The 21,800-nt window shown below is 40.7% G+C and overlaps 1 protein-coding gene across 2 annotated transcripts in view; it reads left to right on the top strand.

Annotated features, from left to right (window-relative positions):
- Positions 1-3,766: 3,766 nt before the first annotated feature.
- TDRD3 (tudor domain containing 3) overlaps positions 3,767-21,800 on the top strand; it is a 110,888-nt gene continuing 92,854 nt past the window's right edge. The window contains exon 1 of one of the 2 annotated variants that reach the window (XM_080577038.1): positions 3,767-3,972. Coding sequence is in view for 1 of the 2 variants with exons in the window: in XM_080577037.1 (XP_080433163.1) it covers positions 3,932-3,972 (41 nt within the window). In the remaining variant the exon portion in view is untranslated. The remainder of the gene's footprint in view (positions 3,973-21,800) is intronic. The other variant, XM_080577037.1, reaches the window with a different exon arrangement.

The raw sequence follows: 21,800 nt of genomic DNA, 5'->3' as shown, positions 1-21,800 counted from the left end.
CTGCATTAAAAAAATTGAGAAACCTGTGTTCAGAGATACATGAAGATAAAAGTTGCTCCTCAGACAGGTTCCAACATTAACACAGCTGCAGAACTGACTAGTTCTCAGGGCCTGGAGCACATCCCCCTTTTGGGAGTTTTGTTGGCTGAGCCAAGGAGTCTACCTGGCGGAGTCCAAGGTTGGCTTCAGTGCCAGTAAGAGCTGTTGTGAAGACGCCAAAAGCAAGGCCCTGCCCTTTCTTTCCCTTGGGGACTACTTTTAAGCTGGGGGTGTGTCAGCTTGGGCTACATTGCAGCTGTGTTGCAGCAAGGTCTGCGCTTGGTCTTGTAGCTCCTCAGTCTGGACCTGGACTCAGACCCACCAGCTGGGCTTCCTGGCACAAGTTTGGATCTGTCTTGTTGTGGTGGCCATGCTGGGTCACCACTGGGCTGTGTCTGACCCTGAACACCATCTCTGGCCCAGATCCCGACCTCGACTTTCCACTGGTTCCTTATGGTGAGGTTGCTGCTCCTGCATGTCGTTAGAGTGCTTTGTTCCTGGTTTGCCTTCTCTTGAGAAGCTGCCAGCCCTCTGCTCCACGACACTTCCTTGTTTCATTCTGAGAACTGGTTGAGGCATTTCTTAAATTTAACATAGCTGATTTACACACAAAGCATTCTTAAATGCAACTGTCAACCAGTTAGGCATGTGGGTGCATTTATGCAAGCCATCACAGTGACTGAAAATTACTCTTTTTTCAAAGATACTATAAAAAGTGATTTTGTAGCACAAATAATTCTGAAGTTTTATGTGTAAATTTAGCAGTGTTATTTGTTCACCACAGACCTTGCCCTTTTAACCTCACACTTTTCAACGGCTAACACTTGAAACAGATGCTCGGAATGAGAAACTGGAATGAGCTTTTCAACTTCAGTGAAGTATATCGAACTACATTATACTTTGGACATAAGGAGTCTACGTGAATTTTGTAAAGAATGTTGCAATGTTGTATTTTTCTCGGAAAGCTATGTAGGCACAGAGCCCCTTGCAGGTGTGCTGGAGTCTAGGCTCAGTCTCTGTACAGCCCCAAGTAGTCTGACATTCATTACTTTCAGCAATCTCATTTATTCAAAAGGCGACAGATGGATACAGAGGTCTGCTCTAAGAATGTTTTATCATGAACAATTGTTACAGAGGGTCTTATTCCTCCCATTTGCAGCTTTCTGTCAGCCTGGCAGGCATTGTATCACCTTCTGTTTTAGAGTGGACCTAATTATTTACCTCACATTGCAGCACAGCTATCAGCAACTAGAAATAGCGAAGATTGGGCAGTGCCCTCTGCTCGCAGAGAAACATGCACTAATGGGAACTTCTCATGTACAAAAGATGTGTGTATGTATATATATTTATATATTTATATATCATCTTGCATATAATGAATTTGTGAGAACGGATGCCTATACACCTTGATGAAGAACAACGTTGGTTACTACATTTTCTTTATAGATGGCTTTTTGTGCCATGAGGTGCAACGGATAGCCATCTGCTGGTGTAAATCACCAGTATAATTGCCTGGTGATTTCAGTAAAGATTTAAGTTAGCAAAAGCTTCCATGTCTTAAACTAATACAAGGTAATGCATAAAGTCTGTAATTCTCATTATCTTCTCCTAGGTCATACTCCATCCCTTACTAATTGGCTCTACAGGCACCCCTTTTTGAGCTACAACAAAGTTTACAACCTTTTCTTGATCATTTCATGTGCAGCCAGGTCAAAGTCTAAATGAGAGGTTCTTTTATTTCCATTTATTTTACATAATAAGTGACTGAACTGGCACTACCATTCCACCTATCTGCTGCTGCTACTTTTCCATGTCAGCAGCTACTACTGTTCATCGTGCAAAACTGCTGGAATGAAGGGTGTGACTCAGCCACTAACATTTCAGAGTGACTTTCTTGATGTCAGGCTACTAATTTAAGAACGTCTTTGGTACAGACACACAGTAGGTATATCTGAGGGCTCTTGTTTTAGTTCTCCTTGGTATTACTGCTTTGGAAGCTCTTGTTCACCTGGAGTCTTGCCATGACATGGGACTGCATAAACTTTAAAAATCCTGAAGTCAGATGGTTATTCAATCCATAATATGACTGTCTGGGTTGGCTCAGTTTACTCGGATCTGCGTAGACGGCTCTGGCGATTGCTATGCACTTGCATCACAAATATGTTGTTGCAGTTTCCTAATTAGTATTTCCTCTTTTTTTTTTTTTTAAATGACCAGCATGTGGATTGAAATTTCCATGAGTGCGATACTCATTGTTTTGACATTTTGCTAGAAAAAAAGTATGTGTCAGTCTACTTTAAATAGAAACTGATTAGAGGGCTAGAGGATATTCTTTCTGCTAAGGCTCCAGATCAGAACATCTTCAAGAGTTATATGTACAACATAAGAAATTGCTCAGATTAATCTGAACAATGCAGGTTTTGTTTTCTTTTTCTGCACCAAGATTTTTGTAACTGATTAAAAAAAAAAAAGTGTAATTTCTTGAGAAACAGCAGCCACACAGAACAACGTATGTGTTGGTGACAAAACCTTTGTCCCAGAGTATATATCTGTACGTTACATAGGACAATTCAATGCAGTATGAACAAGGACAAAGTATATAGGAGAGAATAGTGTTGGTCAGTACAGCAGAAGTCACAGCTTGTGACATGTAAATCTTCTGAGTGACTGCTAGTCAGTATGGCAATGCCAGGCTTTCAGGTGGATCAAAACAAAAAAAAAAAAAAAAGAAAACCAGCAAGCTTTGATTCAAAGATGATGAACAAAACCTGCAACATCCCAAGGATAAGAATGACCCATGAAGGAGTGTACACCTTCAATACAGAAAGTTGGTTCCTAAGTTTTGAAACTGCTGTACAGTACAAAAGAATTAACATTTAATGCTGTCTGGTTACAGAAGTGCGTAGACATGTCTGATTAACAATAGTTTTCATGGCCTTTTAAAAGGCAGCTGCACTCACCTACAGGCAGAAACCTTGAGGATCAAGATTGGGGTAGGCATTTTCTTAATGCATGACCTGCTCATATTCATTCCTTTGGTTATTTCTTTGAATGCTAGAGCACATAGGTAAAGAAAAAAAAACAACACTTTTTGTCGATTACTGAAGTAGCCTGAAGTAACGTGTTACATACAGCAGCAAAGATGAAACAGCGCTGCACTTTTAAGCAAACCCATTAAAAAAGGCAGACCACAAGATTCCATGCTCATTTCAGGGCAAAATATTAAGAGAGACACAAACGTAGGAACAGCCTTTTACATCTTGTTGCCCCAAAAACTCACTTCGCACCCCCACCATCGACCCTGAGGACATCGAGGGGACTCTTCCTACACAGCACCATTAGCACTACATGTATTTACTTATACTCTTCCCTCTAGAGAAGAAGGAGGGCCCTGGCCGCCCCCTTCCCCACACAAAACCCGAGCAGGGGCCGTGTGGAGCGGCTCCGGGACAAAGGCTCCGGGCCGAGGGACCCGGGGCGGCCGGTACCACGTGCCGGAGCCCCACAGCGGGCAGGGCCCCGCCGCCATCTCCTCCTCCTCCTCCTGCTGTGCCCTCAGCCCTTCCCTTCCCCGCCATGGCAGCAGCGGCTTCTAGGCGGGCTCCCTCCTCCCCATAGCGGCCACACGGGGGTGTGGAGCGGGGCTGGCGCCGGTCGCGGGCTTTGTTCGTCGCTGCCTGCGCCGCCTCCGCCCCTTCCTTCCCTCCCCCCCCCCCCCCCCCCTTTTTTTTTTTTCCCTTTCCCTTCCCGTCCCTTTCCTCCATCGCCCTCCCCAGCCCAAGAGCCGGCCGGGCCGGGTGCCCGGAGCGGGCCGAGGGGCGGGGGGGAAACCGAGCGGGCCCTGCCCGCCCCGCCGGCACCGAGCAGGCAGGCAGGCCGGGAGGGAGGCGCCATGGCCGACAGGGCGAGGGCGGCGCTCGGGGAGTCGGGCTGGTAAGTGGGGGCGTCCGCCGCCATGTCGCGGGGGCCGGCCCCTGCCGTCCCGGGCACAGCGCCGGGCCCGCGGCCCCTCCGTTGCTTGCTGGCTTTGAGGCGTAACTCGCTACAGCGGCGTGGGCTGTGGTGTTGTTTTATTTATTTATTTATTTTGGGGGTGGTGGGGCTCGCGTCTTTTGTGTCTCGACTCGTGTCGTGAAGCGCTCGACGTCCGCCCTCCCTCCCAGCTCCAGCCCACCGTGTCCCAGCCGCAGCCCCCAGTGTCCCGGCGGCGCCCCACGGGTGTGTGTGGGGCCCTTTGGGCCTCTCTTGTCGTTCTTTGGGGCCAGCTAGGGCCGGGCCGGTGTGTGCACAGCTCACAGCACGGCTGGCAGGGGCTTTTTGCTCCGGGACGTGCCCCTGCTGCCTGCCCTTCCCCGGGTCTGCACCCTCCTGACTGAAGGCTGGGGCTTTGGGGTGGTGGTGTTCCTTTTAATCACCCCTGTGCTGGTCAGTAAGATTGGACGAGTGGAGTCGAACACTTGAGGCTTGAAGCCAGGTTTTCTTTTTTTCCAGTTAGTCCCGAGTTGAACGTTTTGTGTGCATTGGAAGATCGCGCTTCAGTGAGTCCAAATAGTGCTATCTCTACATCTTGTTTGCTAGCCTGGAGGTTTTTTGGCACTATTGACTAGCAGCGGATTTATTTATTTTTTAATTGATCAGTGTAGGTCCCTTATTAGTCACCACTTTGCCTCCTTAACTACTTGCAAATCGTTCTCAAAACAAAAGCTCGTTGTTGACTACCAAGGCGCAACACAACTTACTTTGGCTATAATTGAGGAAAAACTGCTTAATTTAAAGAGAAATGTCGTTACTTCCAATGGCATTTTGTGGGTTTGTACTGTGACGTTTAACTTAATGGTTTTGTTGAATTGTGCTTTCACTTATGGCTAACACATAAAGCATTAAAACAGCATCGTGTGGTTTAGGTAGTTTCTACAGCGTTGCTTTGTGATAATACTAACCAGGCTGAGAAAACTAGTGTCTTTAGATCTGGATGAGCGTATCATGTTTCAAAGATACTGATCTAAGCAGTTCTAGAGTACACAATCCTGTGATTCCTGCCTGTTGACGAGTTGAAAGAACCAAAAGTATTCATGCTAACTTTCATAAGATTAGCTTTATTAAAGGGAAGTGTTGGCTGTAACTTGACGCGCACACCTCTTCTCTTCCATACTTACTGCTCTTCAAAAAGGAGAAAGCTTCCGTAAAAGCAACTTTCATTTTCGTCATTTTTCTTTCCTTGCTTTCTATTATACATCCAAAATTTTATCTCACAATTTTCAGTTCTTAGATGTTTTACTACTTTGTCAGTTAAATGAGGGCCATTGGTAAGCTGCTTTTAGGGATTGGCAGTCCAAAATATGAGGTGCCCCTGAAACTCTATTACTCCGCAGTGTTTGCCTTTGTCCTTGGGGCATATTCTGTTGAACGGCAATAAACACTTGTTATTCTTGCAGTGCTGCCAGGTGTGATCCAAAGACAGTGACAGAAATATGATCGGGCAGTAGTGGGTTGATACTCAGGCCCACTGGAGATATGCCTTGGCCTACTTGGATTGGGAAGGGCAGCATGAATGCTTATACTTTTGAGGAGGAGTGGAAAAGGAAATAATGCTTCATAAATCTTCAGCAAAGTGTTCGTGTCCTTCAAAAAATAACCTAGGCATCCACGCGCTTCACTGTTCTGCTGTTGCACTTATGCATTTGACTTTTCTATCCTCTTATTTATTAGTAGACCATAAAGTAATTTAACACATGTATGACCAAGCCTTCAATTGTGGTATTTAATGCAGTGTATTTCTCACTACGCTTGATTACACGGGTGGTTGAATCACATTCAGTTCCAAACCGATTATTAGTATTGCTGTCCACTTGTGTTAAAGTGGTATGTTTTCTAGTACAAAAGCGAAGCTAGGCTTATACATTGAATTCCGTCCACACTCAAACTACTGCAGCACCACTTGGTGTTCCAACAAAGCAAACTATTGTTCTTCCAAAGTTGCAAATCTTCTAGTTTTTAAGATACTGCCCATTCCAACTAGATTTTAGCATAACTTTCTTAGAACCTTAAAGGTAAGAAAAGTTGACATAGACACATTCGTGTGAATTTCTGCAATTAGTTTTTTTGTTATAACTCTGAATACAAACTAATTTTTCAAATAAAGCATTAACAAAATGTAGTTAAGATAGCATTATATATATATTTATATGTTATGTATTTTGTGTGTTATTTATATCTATCTGTATCTCAAGTAGCTGTTGTTAAAGAGTCATTCACTGTAAAATGGCCTGGAAATTTGTAATGTTCGCCTTTTCAGTTTGTTTCAGTATATTAGTTATGCTTTTTGAGCTTTTGAGAGATGAAGTTTCCCTACATAGTAGATGTAAGAGTGCTAGCTAAGGTAGCTAATGCAGGTTTTTTTTTTTTTTTTTTTAAGTTTACTTATTTATTTACTTTGTGGTAGTGTTCAATGAAAGTGGGCAAAAGGTCCCTGTAGTGTGCATACAGAGCTGTTTCCCTGAGGAGAAGACGTCCTTGTAACAGTCTTTAGACTTGTACATTGTTTGAGGCTACTTTTCCTTGCACACTACCTTGGGTGCTGCATCTCAGGATGTGATACTGGCTCCAACTTTAGAGCTGAGATAAGGTGTGTTTGTACTACTTTGCAGTGGAAAAGTTAATCAGCCTTGGAACAAGAAGTTCTAACTTTTTTTTTTTTTTAAATTATCAGACATGCAGAGAAAGTTGCCTTCTTGTATTGTTACAGTTCTGTTCATGAGTTTTGGAACCAATTTTCCAATGTTCCCATTAAAATATAGGCCTAAATGGAACAGAGTTGTAGAATCCAGTTTTCTTACTAGCCGTGGAGTCCAAAAGAACTGTGGAGTACACGCTCCTTATGTAAACCATGAATCACAGAACACCTCTCTGGCTTGCAACCACACTTTTTGTTTGCCTTTGGAAGTCACCCAGGTTTCACTTCATAAGAGAAGATGACAGCCCAGAACTTCTTCAATGTCCCAGATCTTTACAGAACTTTGGAATTTATTACATGAAAATGCCAATATGTTTTTGAAAACAAACAGTATGTTGTGCCCTACAGCAGGTGTAGCTGCCCGTGGTCTCAGGTCTGGTGACTGCTCTCTGAATGTGGGAGAGCAAGACATGCAAACTGGATAGCTAAAGAATTTCTTAGTACAGCTAAATGTACAGTTGCTTGTTGAGTAGTACAGATTATTTTTATTGCAGTGTAAAAATTAGTAAGTCTATGGCAAAAACAGATAGTCTTGTAAAACTTAATGTATTTTTCAAAGTTATGTAAAGAGTGTTCTGACTATAAGGAGTTATTTCCAGAGACGAAGAAGAATCAGAATTGTATTGGTTGTTTGGAAACAAAAGAGTAATGTTTAGCAGTCCGTGAGAAAACTTCGATCAGTGTAATTTTGGTTTTATGTGTTTTGCAAATGAAAGCTGTGTAGTTGGTGTATGCTGAGCTACTTTAAATTGACTTTCATCTATTTCAGCAAGTAATGTGCAGCATGCAGCACAACAGTAGATTTAAGATTGTTGCAACCCTTTCCTTATAGGACTAATCACGATATGATCCAAGCTCTGAAGTAAAGGTAGGGAATGCCTGCAGGAACAATCTGACTCTTCTTTCTAAGAGCGCAGCAGGAATTTGGGGAAGTAGTTGGTTCCAGGATCCTGCAAGGCAATCTGCTTTTCCTACACGTTGTTTTGCTGTTCCACTGAAGCTCCTTTGGCAGGCATGGCTGAATTTGGTCCCTGCATATGGAGCAAGCTCAGCTTGGGTAGAAGATGTCCCTTACACACACGGATAACAATGATTCACAGGGGAGATGTCTCTGTTTTGGGTTTCTTAACATCCTTGTAGTGGTGCATGTTTTTATGAGCTTGGGTTGGTACTGTGAAAGCTCGAAGTGCCAGTGCAAAGTAAAGTGCTGCACCGTTGCAATTTTGCATATTTTTTTTTTGTCATTCACGTGTATCCCTTACTGGCTGGTGTGATCGGTTTGATTCTTTCTCGATCAGGAATAATGGGTAGATATAAACTGAATTCTTGATGTCATTGACAATCTGGAGGAGCAGAACAAGTCCAGTGTTGTACCTTCTGTTAAGGGAAATGAGATGAGAAACTCCTTTTAAAGAAGCTGTTAAGTGGTAACAAATGAGTGATATTGGATGTAATCTTACAGGCTTTTCCAAGAAACTGGTATATGGCTATTATTAATGGTTAAAAAACAGTGCAAAGAAAACTGTTAGGAATTTTTCACAAAGAATAAAATAACTGTTAAGTCATTATGTATATGAATGGCGTGTCCTAATTTTTAGCAGTATGCACTAATGTAATTGTCCCAGCAGAGCAGAAGCTTTGTAGACAGTGAAAAAGTAAATGCGAGGTGTGGAAGGTCCTCTGTGCTGGGAAGATGGAGATCTTTAGTCTGAAAAACAGAACAATAAGGGTAGAGGTGACAGGGGTCTGTGAAATCTGCAGAGCATACAGAAATGATGAATAGAAAGCAAGACAGCTATTTTTCTTAACACAAGAATTAGGCCACCCAGTGAATTAAATGTGCTAGTTGATGAAAATTCAAGTAGCTTCTCAAGCAATGTGTAATTAAATTGTGGAACGGAATTGGCACATGATAGTTTGGAGCAAAAAGATGTAAGTGAGTTAAAATATAGAAATACATACTATATTATAAAATACAAAAAAAATACAAGTGGGTTAAAATGACAGAGGGATTTGGCCAACCTCTTTTCAGTGGTTTGTGGGGATAGGACAAGGGGTAATGGCCACAAGATAGAGCACAGCAAGTTCCGCACCAACATGCGAAAGAACTTCTTCACAGTGAGGGTGATGGAGCACTGGAACAGGCTGCCCAGGGAGGTTGTGGAGTCTCCTTCTCTGGAGATATTCAAGGCTCGTTTGGACACCTACCTGGGCAGCCTGCTCTGAGGAACCTGCTTTGGCAGGGGGGTTGGACCAGATGATCTTTTGAGGTCCCTTCCAACCCCTTCAATTCTGTGAAAATATGAATTTGACAAAATGAAGTAGGGATAGATGCACTGAAAGTGGAACTCTGGGGTGGAGCTTATCTACTAGCTCTAAAATAGCTGGAAGCTAGGAATTACTCAGAGCACTTCCAGATACTTGCTGTTTTACGCTCTTTACCTGAATCATCTGCCTCTGGCCACCCTTCAGGAAGGGGAACTGCGTTAAACCTAGACTGGTTAAGTATGAGCACCATTTCTGTTCTTACTTTTCTGTTGTAGGTAAGTGTTTTTTACACTGTAGTCTTACTGAGGAAAGGTTTTTCTCCTCTTGACTGGAAGTGGGAGTTTTGAGACAAATGAGCGGGACCTTGAGAAACAGGACAGAGAAGCCAAAGCAAGTGTGGCAGTCCCCTTTGCACCCTGTCTCCGTTGTGATTTCTGCTGTCTTACTGCAAGTCAGCCCCCAGGATTTTATTAGCTGCTGGGAGAGCCTCTCCTGTCACCTTGATGTGCCAGATCTCAAATCAATTTATGCATCCTTTTTGGGAACGTAGCCTTTATCTGCTGGCTCCTCTGAAGAGTCTGCTAAGAAGCTGAAGCACTCGCATAAGATGTCCTTGACTTACAGAACTGTTGCAATTTAAGAGTGAAGAATATTGCTATTTGTTGAGTAAAGGGTTCACAGTAGAGGGGGAAGAAAAAGTTTAGTTTACATGGAACAACCTTAAAGGTGGAAGTTGTGACGGACAGTTTTCCAACACCCACCTTTTTAGTGGCCTTGCTTTTTTTTGGTATAGTGTATCTAAGGTTGATTCTCTCCCATGAATGCTTTCTGTAGGGGCATGTAGGCTTGTCTCCTTTTTGGAGACTTTGGAGATAACGTGTATTTAGTCTCATTTCAGAAATGACGTAGTCATGTAAATTCATAGGCTTTGCTTTCTTTTAGAGGTGCAGATACTTCATTAGGCCAATGTCACCTACAGGGTTTGACTTGTAGTAGTTTCCTTCTTCCTGCCTCTTTGTCCACATGCTCTTTGACCTAACGTGAAACAGTGCACGTTATCCCAGAGACTGAAATGTCGGCTGAGTTTTGTAATATTTTTTTTATCAGTTAATCTACTGATAAGCTAATTGCTATCAGCACTTAAACAGGGTAAATGGGTGGAGCTTGTTACACAACGGCTACTGGGGGCTGATTTCCCTCTTCCCTCTCACAAATCTGATTTTTAGTATACTGTAAGTGTATACTGTATACTCTAAGTATACCATAAGTTGAATACATAAAATGATAATTTTGGTAGGGATTTGGCAGAAAGACTTAGGCAGGCTGGAATACCAGGAAGCTTATTGTTTTATTTATTTATTCCCCTACCCCCTCCTCCCAAGAAACGCAAATATACTTCCTAATGTAAGAGTCAGTTAATGGAAGTAGCAGCGTGTTCAGGAGGCCAGCATTTTCCTGATGGTCAGTACCTATTACAATCCAGACATAAGGTAGGGGTGTTTTAAACTTGGATGTTCCTGGAGATTAAAATTATTGGTCAGAAAGCGGAAATTTGAGGCATCTGGACTCAGTATTTGGTATAGATGAAGCAGGTCTCGGGAGAAAGCCCTTTGCAAAGAATTTCTTTCCAGAAAGCATGTTCTGAGACTTGAGACCTGTGGGTTTGCTCTGTGCAGTTTCTGTTTGCTCACACCTCGCAGATCCCAGACTCCCAAGCAGCGAGCTGTTGGGAGGGTAGCTGCCCATTTCGGGGTGAGGTGATGCCGTCATTCGGACCATGAACAAACCAATGTTCAGTGGGGTTTTATATTTGCATATTTTACATAAGTGTCACTGCGGGATAAAATATGGCTTAATGTAAACAATACATGGAGGAGTACATAGAGATATGCAGCTCTCCCAAAGCTTAACTTAACAGGTAGAATTACGCTTAGAAATGTTGGATTTTAAATATCCTGTACAATTAGTTGATGCTTCATGGTTTGTCTGTTCTGTGATAGTTGTAATAATATAATTAAAATAAATTTAGCTGATTCTCCAAGCTGTTCATGTTGTTCCTATTTTCAAGAGTAGTACATTTTCTACTTCTTTAGAGCAAAAGGAGGATGTTTAATTCCAATAAAGTTAATTCTAATACTGCTGATGGAAAGGCTCTCTGGGGGGGATGAATAGTATGTGAGTGTTTCTAATCAGATTGCATGTACCTAATATAATGTGTAGTTGTGAGGTGTCAGAATTTAGGAAGACTGGGCAGCTCTAGGACTGATATACAACTTTCAGTGGAGCTGCTTTGTGCTCCTAAGGGAAAAAGGAAGTTGCTGTCTTAAATGATCTTTGCATCACTGGCAAGTAGTTGAAGCGTGATGGGCATTCTTGCAATGGGATCGTTTTGAGAGCTTCACTTTGAGAAATTTAGCATAGGTATTAGGAGTAACGACACTGACAGCACGAGAAGGCTTGTTCCGAGTTAGAGAGCCGCATGCTGACATCGCGTCTCTGGCAGCGCGCTGCTTGGGGAGCGTGGTCAAGATCGGCTTTTCCTCTCCTGCTGTTTGCCTCATACAGTGCTCCAGGAACTGCCAGGAGCGTCTCCTGTTGTGTCACGTCTGGAAAAAAGCTGTTGAGGAAAGCCAAAAGAGAAAAAGCCATGTGTGTTCAGACAGTTTCAAGATACTCCCGGTGTGCTGTCAGCTGTGTTATTGGCACGGACCCAGCCTTAGGATATTTGTGTTCAGTTTAACACTTCGGGGTGGCTGCCAACGTTTTCCTGGGGAAATACGAGTGAGAAACAGTATTCACAGCTTGTACCTCAGGATAAGAAAAAAAAATCATTAGAGAAAGAAAGACAGCCCTCTTTACACTGTGTGTTTTGTATGTCAAATTGCCTTGGTCCGTTACAAATGATGGAGGGTCTGATCTCCTCAAGGAGCAAAGCGTGCGAGAGCTCTTGTCCAGTGCTTTCTGGCTGCAGGGACTGTTTGTAGGATCCACCACGTCACAGCAGTGCCACTTGCTAAAAGGTTATCTTAGCCAGCTTTGGGGTTAGCGAGGTTATCTTGGACATGTCTCTGTATGTTACTTGGTAAAATCTCGAGATTTAATCTCAAGATTTAGGCTTGACGTTTTTGTACTACCACCATTACTGCCAGATAACTGTGTGTACACTTATCACCAAATCTGTCTTTGATTAAGTAGTTGTATTGACTCACGTTAACATTTTTTGGGGGGAATCTGCTGAAGTTTTACTCTGTTACATTCTTTTACTGTTGCAAAATGCAGTATATAGTTACCTCCATATTTAAATAGTTTAATAGATGTAAATCAGGATATGTCATTAAAGCACAGGCTAGAAGTGCGTGCTGTCCAGGTTCCTTACCAAATGGATTAATAACGTTATTTCCACATTTTGTGAAAATACGAAGTCGCGTATTTAACCCTGGTATCGATGGCAATATACCGAATGGGGAAAATACTACTATAAACAGCTAGGTCATCTTGTTATGTATTATTTCTTCATAGAAAAATAGAAATTGAAACACCATTTATTATGGAAGCACGTTTACACTTTTTTCTTTTTGGTGATGTTGCCATAATTACTGTTAGGGCTGTTGTATGGTGGGGATGGGGGAGGCTTCCAAAGGCATCAGGATAGTATGAGTGCTGGGAGATAACTTTTTTATTTGTTAAATTGAGATCCTGCATCCAAGACTGCTTTAAATGCAATGCAGAGGTATTAAATTCTTAATTACTTTTTAGAATGGTAATACTAATGAAGCATTACATTTTCCAACTTCTTAGAACATGTTCTTTTTTATAGATGAAAGTGTTGCACGTGCTGAGGTTTTTGTTTAGCTGTTACTTGGAGGGGAGAGAGGAAGAAAGTTGTTGAAGGAACTGGAGGGGAGGTGGGTGGTTTCCAGGGGTCTGGTTCTGACACTGTGCATGGCAGTGACATCTGAATGAGTTACGTTTTCAGCTGAAGTGGTGAGCTGCTTGGGAATGCTGAGAGGGCGCTTATGTAAAAAAATACGATCCATCAAACATGTGCTCCTTGAAAACAGACTGGGTAATGAGCACAGTCATGATTCTTGGTTTTCAAAACCTATTCACTGGTGTGGTTTTTAATTCAGATGTAACAGCCATATAACATGGATATAAATCTGTGTAATACACTTACGTAATTATTGATAGTCTGGAGAGTTGCAGTTCAGCTAGTCAAAGAAACAACTTGGGATTCTGCCTTGTGGCAAGTACTTCCTAAGTTCCTCTGCAATTTTTCAATTGATTGCTGTCTATGCTGCTTTTTCTATTTTTTGGTCCAAAATATTTTTTTTTATAACTATGAAAATCCGAGTAACTGAAGGAAGTAGATGTATCAAGTTGTATACTTACTATTTACCTGATACTCAAAAGCTAAACCAGTCTGGTTTATTCTTATTAACTTTTAAAAAAAAGCGCTCTAGTAAAACTTCACTGCTGTAGCTAGAAGCATTTTAATAAAAAAAATACTGCCAGTGAGGGAAAGTGTGCGTCTGTTTATATGTTCAAACTGCAGTTACGGGTACTGACTTCTGTTTTGCAGTAATTTGGCTGATCTTCTACAGATGTATAGTTGGAAGTTGGTGGTTAAACAGTACTGTTCATGCAGCTGATACAGTGAAACTCAGAAATAGTTTTGGAAGCCCTTTAATGGGTGCAGTAGTGTTTTTCAGTTCTAGAAATATATGAATCTGTAGCTGTAGGCAGTTACGTTCTTCGATCGTTGTTAACAAGGCTACATTTACCAATCTGCTACCGCTCTTCAAGCTTTTCAAAGAGTTGATTGTAAACAAAGTTTTAGTGTGTTCTTTTACATTGCACAAGTATGCATCTCTATACATATCTTGAGTGATTTTTTTTTTTTTTTGGTAAATGTACTATAAATCTAGCTTTAAGGGTCTATAGAAATGACTGTCATAAAGTAGAATAAAAAGAAACTTGCCACTTCTGCCTGGTTAAAAAATTACCTGTATGCAGAAACATGTGATATGCTGGGTTAAAATTATGCAATACTTGTAATGGGTATATCTGTATTTTAAGCATCAATGACCACATCTGTAAAAAATTATTTTCTGCTTGGCAATTTCAGTTATAAATACACTTCTTTGTCTCAGCTATGAGTATTCATCTTTCATCCTTGTCTTTTCAGCAGATCGTAATGTTATTTGTTGTCTGTTTTGATGTTTAGGAGGGAGGGATGTGAGTGGGGTGTCTTCAAAAGTTCTGTTTTTTAGTTAGTGCACTAGAACCAGTTTTGTAAGAACAGTTCCCCCCTACAGCAGCTATTCTTGGGGACTCTGGTTTGGTGATAAGATCCTGTTTTAAATATTTCAAATACAGCTGGAGGCATTTGCTTAGCAACTTGCTTTGTGAGTCAGCAGACACTGGGGATGTTAAGCTTCTATTATTTCTGAAATTAATACGAAGTGTCTTCAAGCAGAAGTAGTCCAGCTCTTTAACTCTGATATGGAAGACGTGCTTTAATAACAAAATACCAATTAATAATGTTTCCAATTTTCATTTTGTAGTTTTATGGTTCAGTGCTGTTTTTCTCTGGTAATAAAGTGAGATTTTACAGCTTGAATTGAGAAATATTAATTGTTTCCTTCATGAGTACTGTTGATAAGCTAAATTAGGCGATTAAATATGATCAAAATTATATTTGAACTACTTAAAAATATAGTCTTTTGTTACTCATATGCATGAATACTGTATGTTACTTATTCCAGTCTCAGTATCATTAACTTTTTAAGTATCATTACTGGAAAAAATTTACAAAGTATTGGTTGGAGAAAGCGTTTTAGGGAATTACTTTGTATAAAGGTGTCAGGTTTTACTTTCTTTTGAGATACTCAAAATATAAAAAACAAAGCAAACCAACCAACCAGTTTGGAACAGGCCTCTGGAGAGGTCATCCCAGTCCCAACCCTTGCTCAGAGCAGGACTGACTCCTTGTTGGATCTGCTTGCTAAAGGTGTTGTCCAGCTGAGCCTTGAATACCTGCAAACTGGTCTGCTCCTCTGCATAGCCACTCTTTGGAAAGATTTTTTTTTTCTCCCCTATGTCTAGTGGGAATTTCGTGGGTTTAAGTGTCTCTCTCTTGGATGCTGTCATTTCACTCCACACTTCTTGGAATTGGCTTTGTCTCCTTGAACTGCTGTCCAGGCTGAACAAACATTAAAAAAAAAAAAAAAAAGCTCTCACAGATTCTCCTCCTTTGACATGTCCTCCAGCCCCCAAAACATCTCAGTGGCCTGTCTCCAGTTTTGGGTCTTCTCTCATAATGGAGACCCCTGAAACTGGGTACAGTATTTTGGATGTTCCTTTGTGTTGGGAGGAGGGGAACAATCACAACTCTTGATTATCTGGCTGCAAAATCTAATACACCCCAGTATGTTTTTAGTCTTTAACCACTGTATGGGCACACTGATTCATGGTCAAATTTTTGTTCATCATGACCTGCTTTTTGTCCAGCTGTTCCTCCACCTTAGCTGTTGCAAGAGATACGGCTCAGTGCTCATCTTTGAGCTTTGTCATGAACCTCTTGGCCAAGGAACTGCTGTGGTGATGCTTCTTATCTACTCATATTTTTACCAGCAGATCATTCCCCTGTGCCCAACTCCCCTAAAGGGGGAAAAAAACGGTCATGTTTCCCGATGAAGCATTGTACATCTATCTGTTTTAGACTGTGCAGCGTTTAATGTAGTTTTGACATGCTTATACAAGCTTAAGCTATGGTAATGTGTAGTGAAAGAACTGATGTACTACTTCATTATGGAAAATGTGATTTGTAGAATGTAAGTACTTAATTTGAACCATTACTGGAATGCCTTTTTTGGTCTGGCAGCTACTTAAACTTCTGATTTATCAGATTTATGAACTCGAGACTAATACAAAAGTTGAACAATCTCTTCATTTTGTGCAGAAGTAGCATTTTGAGCTAACTTCGCTACAGATCCAAGAAACGTAAATTGTTCTGTTCCCACACACGTTATTGCTTGCTCAGTTTCTGGAGTTGACGATCTTGTGCTGTCCTTTGCGGTGTTAATCAAACTCTGTCCCAATATTGTGGCTCCAGTCATGCCCAATAACTGTTGCCTATAGAGGAGCCTGAGAGCGTGACAGATACGCAGAGATAATTCCTCAGAATGTTTTCCCAGCTTTTAGCTGTTGGATGTTCAGCAATTTCCTCAGAGGGATGTTTCCTTTCTGCTAAATAGGTTTTGATGTATTTCTTCTGGATGAATCTGTGTGGTATGGTTTTGAACCCATGTAAAATTTTGGTAACCACAGAATATTTCATGTGTTGTATGAAGAACCCTGGATTTCCCTCTTGCTAATTTAGAGACAGTGAATAACTAATCCTTTTTATCTTCTTAATATTACTTGTGGCCAGATAAATAAGCTAAATCCTTTCTTCAGTCTTTTTCACAATGAAGAAGCCTATTCTGTGTAGTAAATCTTCAAAAGAAAGGTGTTTTGTATGTTTGATCCAATTTGTACATGTCAGATAAAGAAGGGTGGACAGAAAACAGGATCCTGAAAGCAGGGAGAGTTTAGGAAAATAAGTGATCTAAAGAAGATGGAGAAAGAAGAAAATGAAGGCAGGTACGTTGCAGATGTATATTATTAAATCTTTATCATTACAGAGGAAAGTATCAAGTGTCTGTGAAAACGTAATGCGATACAGAAGCGGTATTTTTTACTCCCGCCTCTTCCCACCAAAAAAAAAGTTAATTTACAGCTTATTTAGCTAAATGTAACGCATGATAAATGACATGCAAGTTTCAAAATTACAAGTGTGTGGCCTTTGATTGTGTGGTGCCTTTTAGCCCCTTGGGTATATGAGCCTTGACAGAAGAGTGAGTGCAGGAGTGTGAACAGTCATTTGCAATTACAAGACGCAGGGCTTGGCTTATACAGGCTTTTGTGAGACTTGGTGGTATGTTAAACATGCGGAGTAAGATTTAGCTGTATCATGCTACCTCTCCCTGTGAAGACAATACGCCTGTTTTACTTCTCAGCAGATGAAAAGTGTGATCAGCTGCTTGTTCTCAGCAGGAAGGCAGTTGTTTCTTGAGATGCCTTATCTCGGTTGGCTCTTGCTTGTCTGTCTGCATCCATTCAAGTCCTGACCCCATCATATACCACGACGTGTGTTTTTCTACAGAATACAGATGCATATTTCACTGTGTACCGTTTAGCTTAATATTACTATAAATTAATTTTAAAAAAATATTTTAAATTAATATTTAAAAAATAAAAAAAAATTGCTTCCTAAATGTACCACACACTTGATTTCACTATCAATCAGTTTTATGGCATAAACTTTAAGTAAATTACATATTACAGTAAGTAATTATTCCAGTTTTGAGTCATAGTGCCAAATGATTACTTGGCTTGATCGATGAAATGAAAAGCAAGCTGAAAATAAGCTTTTGAGAGTTATGGTCATCCGACGTTTTTTCTTCAGCCTTGTGCCCTCCACTCCTAAAACTAAACTCATTATGAACTTTCTCCATTGCCTCTTGTGACTGCTTGCTGCAGTGTCCTTGGTACTCTCTAATGCCTGTGTACTATCATGACTTTGATTCCTTTTCACCTGTCCTACCCCAAAATATGTTTGGCTTCCACTCACGTACCCCTCTGGCAAGCATCAACGTGTTATGGCTGTTTTGGAGCTAGGTAGGTGCTTTAGTTGACCAGTTAGTTGATTGCTGCTGCTCGAAGTGGATGAGAGCCAAGTTCTATTTCCCTTTTCGACAGTCCAACTACTGATTTTTTTATGTCTTACTTCTACCCGGCAGCCGATTTCTGTGAAACTTCAGGGAACTTGGTGCCTGAGACCTCTGCTTCTCTCAAATTTGGCTGAAATTTGCCTGCCTGATTTGAATTTGTCAGTGTGACAGGGCTGCTGGACAGACTCCATGAATATATAATCATCGTTTTCTAGGGGCAATTGAATTCAACTGCATTTAAAAAACTTTTTGGTTTGTTCAATAAAATGAACATGAAGAAACTAGACTTCACATGAGAAGTGTTGCTTTTTCAAAGCACTGAATACAAAAGGAGGGAGGATAAATTTGGCAAAAGTATCTGTTACTTCCCTATGCTTATTAGTTCAACAGATAGTGTTTTGGAATAGGTGAAATTGATAACAACTCAGGCCCTGGGGATTTGAACCATGTATTCTGGGACAGTGCTCGGTCTACTACTCTAGAAATACTTTCTTCTTTGTTGCCATTCCACTTTTTGTAAATAATCAAACTTCCTTGGGAGTTGCCTCAGCATCTCAGGCAAGTTACCTCTTAGGGTTAGTGAGTCAGTCTGTTGTTTTTTCCCCCCTTTGTCTCTGTGTGTATTTTAACATTTGAAGCAACTTCAACAGAAGGAATTTACAAAGGCTCAGATAGCTAGCAGTGAAACAGTAGAGGTGCTAGTGTTCATGCAGTGCTATGATTTGAGTTCTAAGTTTTGTGCACCATGCTATTCATTGTACCATTATCCACTAAAGTTATTCTTTGCTAGGAAAATGTGCACCTAAAGCAAAGTGTTTTTTTTTTTTTAATTCCCTTCATCCCTTCATGTTTTTAAGAGCAGAAACTAGGCTTGCCATTCAAGACAGCTTGGGAGGGACCATTTCTTGAAAGGCTTCTGAGACATAAAAAGCTTTTTATGTCTTGAAAGATAAAATTTCAGCAGGCGCAGAAAGGATTTTATCAGAATTTGTCCAAAACAATAATGGCTAAGAGGTAGGTGTGCTTCTCTTACAGTTTATAGTGTTATTGGCAAATAATTATCCTGCAAAGCATAAGAGAACAATTTGGAAGAAGATTCTCTTCATAGAAAACAGTAGTTTTAGTGCATCTTGTCTTGATTGAGGCAATGTCTTAAAAATAATTAAGGGTGTTAAATGTTGCTTTGCAAACTTTACATTTTCCCCACTCTGTACGAGGAGGCACAGCAACTTGTCTTAACTCTTAGTTAGTCATGTTGTTCTCTTCCTGGGAATCAGAAAGCAGAAGTTAAGAACTTAACTACTCTCTTTATCTTGCTCCACTAGATTTGTCTTGCTACTACCCATCTCTTATGTGGCAGACATCACAGCAGGTGCATACTACAGTGTTTAGCTTTTAACACTTCAGATGGAAGTAGATTGGAATTTAACTGTCTGTAAAACTTGTAGAAAAAGCGGAATCTGAAGTAGGTGATGGGAGGGGGGTGAGTATTCATGAAGAACTAGGATTAATTTTAAGTTTCATTTAATCTGCAATATGCTGAAAAGCTAACAAAAACATGGGTGTCCTGTCACCACGTTTCTACATTTGCAGGCATATTAACTCCAGTCAAATAGCTCTAAAGCAAGAAGAGGAAAAGCAATAAAAAGGGGGAAAAGGAGAGGAAAACATTAAAAAAAAAAGCAACAGTTTTTTTGACAAAATGGCTGCTTACCTATTTACTACAATAAAGGCTTAGCATTGTTCCGTTCTTTTTAGATATCCTTTCTGAATACTGTTGAAAGAGCACAGGGCTTCAGAAGACAACTGAATGGCCTTGGTTGAAGTGATATCAGCAAAAAGTAGTCTTCTGTAGGGTGTGGGTTTGTTTTTTTTTTTTCAGTTTCTTCTAGCTTTGCTGTTCGTCCTTATATGTCACTTCTCATGGCCCTTTACATTTCTTTGTACCAAAGCTTGCAGTGTTCGGTCTTACGAGCAGTTTAAAGAGATTTTTTTAGTCAAAGGAAAGCTGCAGTAAGTAGATGTTACTGATGGCTGGAGCTGGTCATCTCAGGTAGAAAATCTCAGGTGTTACTCCTTGTACAACACCCCCCACGCCGTGGCTTGCTCACAAGTTACCACATCTCACCTCACTGGTAAACACAGGTGGAGCTGTGAATACGCTTGTATTTATTATTGCATAAGTTTTGCTTATGTATTGTCATGTTACCTCCAGAAAATAGAGTTGTAGTTCAGTTAATCCATTGAAATTGTGTCTTAGGAGCAGCACACAGTGCTTCCCCTCATGAGGGAGCTGCAGGCCGCCATGAGGCCTCCCCTCAGTCTCCTCCAGGATGAACAAACCAAGGAACCTCAGCCACTCCTCATACGTCTTCCCTTTCAGACCCTTCACCATCTTTGCCCTCCTTTGGACACTCTGTAATAGTGAGGAGTTGGTGCTGCTTGTGGAAAAACAAGATGGTGTCTGGTTCTGGAAAGAAAGCAGGTTCTTTGAACACTTGTTTATGGACAAAGCAGTCTTGAGATAAGTGCTCTGTGTTATTTGGCTATTTGAACAGTCTTAAGAACCTGAAAGCCAAATTTCTTGTCAAACCGTTTACCACTGAGAAATTAACAGAGGGTAATGGAGTAATAGCCTTGCCAAGTGCAGGAAGCGACTCTCGATCTTTCAAAGGGTTATCTGTAATGCCAAAAAGATGGGGACAGTCCTCTTTGGAGATGGACTCAAGACTCGTTCTTATGAGGAACATATTTTAGTTTTGAGGAGAAATTGGGTAGATCCTTAAGGAAATGTGTAAAGACAAGTGCTTGAGCATAAAGGGTAAGCACAGTGAGTGTACAGGAAGACAATCCCTTACCGTGTTGCTTGGGTAGGCATTTACAGCTTATCGATCAAGTATGAAGAGGGGAGAAGGGAAATATCTTGCATACAATTTTTTAGTTGATTGCATAAAAATAATTTTCTGTGTCTGGTGTGAGTTAGAGTTCTGGTTTATAGAAAACATTTTTGAACCTCTAAGGTCCTGAGGAAACTTTATAACGTGTATTTGACATTATGAAACTAATAAAATACTACATGTTGCCCAAATAAAGCCAGATGCCAACCTGCCTGCAAGTATATTCTCCGAACATACTTAGGAAGGTATATTTTTTGCCTGCCTCCCACTAACTGTTATTGAGTCCCTCTCTATCACTTTGCTGACAATCTCCTTAATTGTGGACAGTGATTGAGAGGAGACTGGTGAGCATCAGGTACAGAAGGCTGGGTGGGAAGTGAGAGGGTGTAAATTCTGCGTAGGGATGGATCCAAGCAGGGCTGCAAGGAGAACTAGAGTCCATATTTTCAGATGTGTGGAGCTTGGGGCTATTGTACATTCAATGCATGTTTCCAAATCCAGAGCAAAATACTGTTTCCTCAGAGAGGAAGTTAGTTTCAAGCAGGGCATTTAAAGCTAATGTTTATTTTTGATACTTTTAGCCAAAATCTTGCTGTGCTTAATTCTGTATCGTGAAGGGAAGGTAATGTCATCTCACCTCACAGAAGCACTTGAAGGCAGGTTTAATTATTTAATATTTTTCAAATGAATTTTCTGAAACCCTAACAGTAATAATAATAAAAAAGCTTAGGGGGAGCATAATTTTGTATTTAGTTTGGAGTACAAATAGCAGCTGTTAAAAGTAAGAGTGCAGATTATGGTATTGCCTTTGCCCGAAGTGAAGTGTGTGTGTGTGAGGTCCTGTGGAAACATTACCATGTCATGAATGACAAAAAAAAAAAGACTAAGTTTGACCTTAATGTTTGGTTTTCTCTCTTTTCTGGTATTGTCTTTGAAAACCTACTGCATTTTTAATATATTTTTTTGTGAAGTAATACATAGTTTTGAAACCACCTGTAGATTTTTCATTATATCTGTATATATTATATCTGTGTGTTATTAAGAACTTTATTTTTCTATTCCTGAGTTTTCTGTCTAGATGTGAAA

The sequence above is a fragment of the Anser brachyrhynchus genome (assembly GCF_964034855.1).
Source record: "Anser brachyrhynchus genome assembly, chromosome: 1".
Lineage (NCBI taxonomy): Eukaryota > Metazoa > Chordata > Aves > Anseriformes > Anatidae > Anser > Anser brachyrhynchus.
The sequence above is the reverse complement of the archived record's forward strand: the minus strand, read 5'-3'. Positions and strand labels throughout refer to the sequence as shown.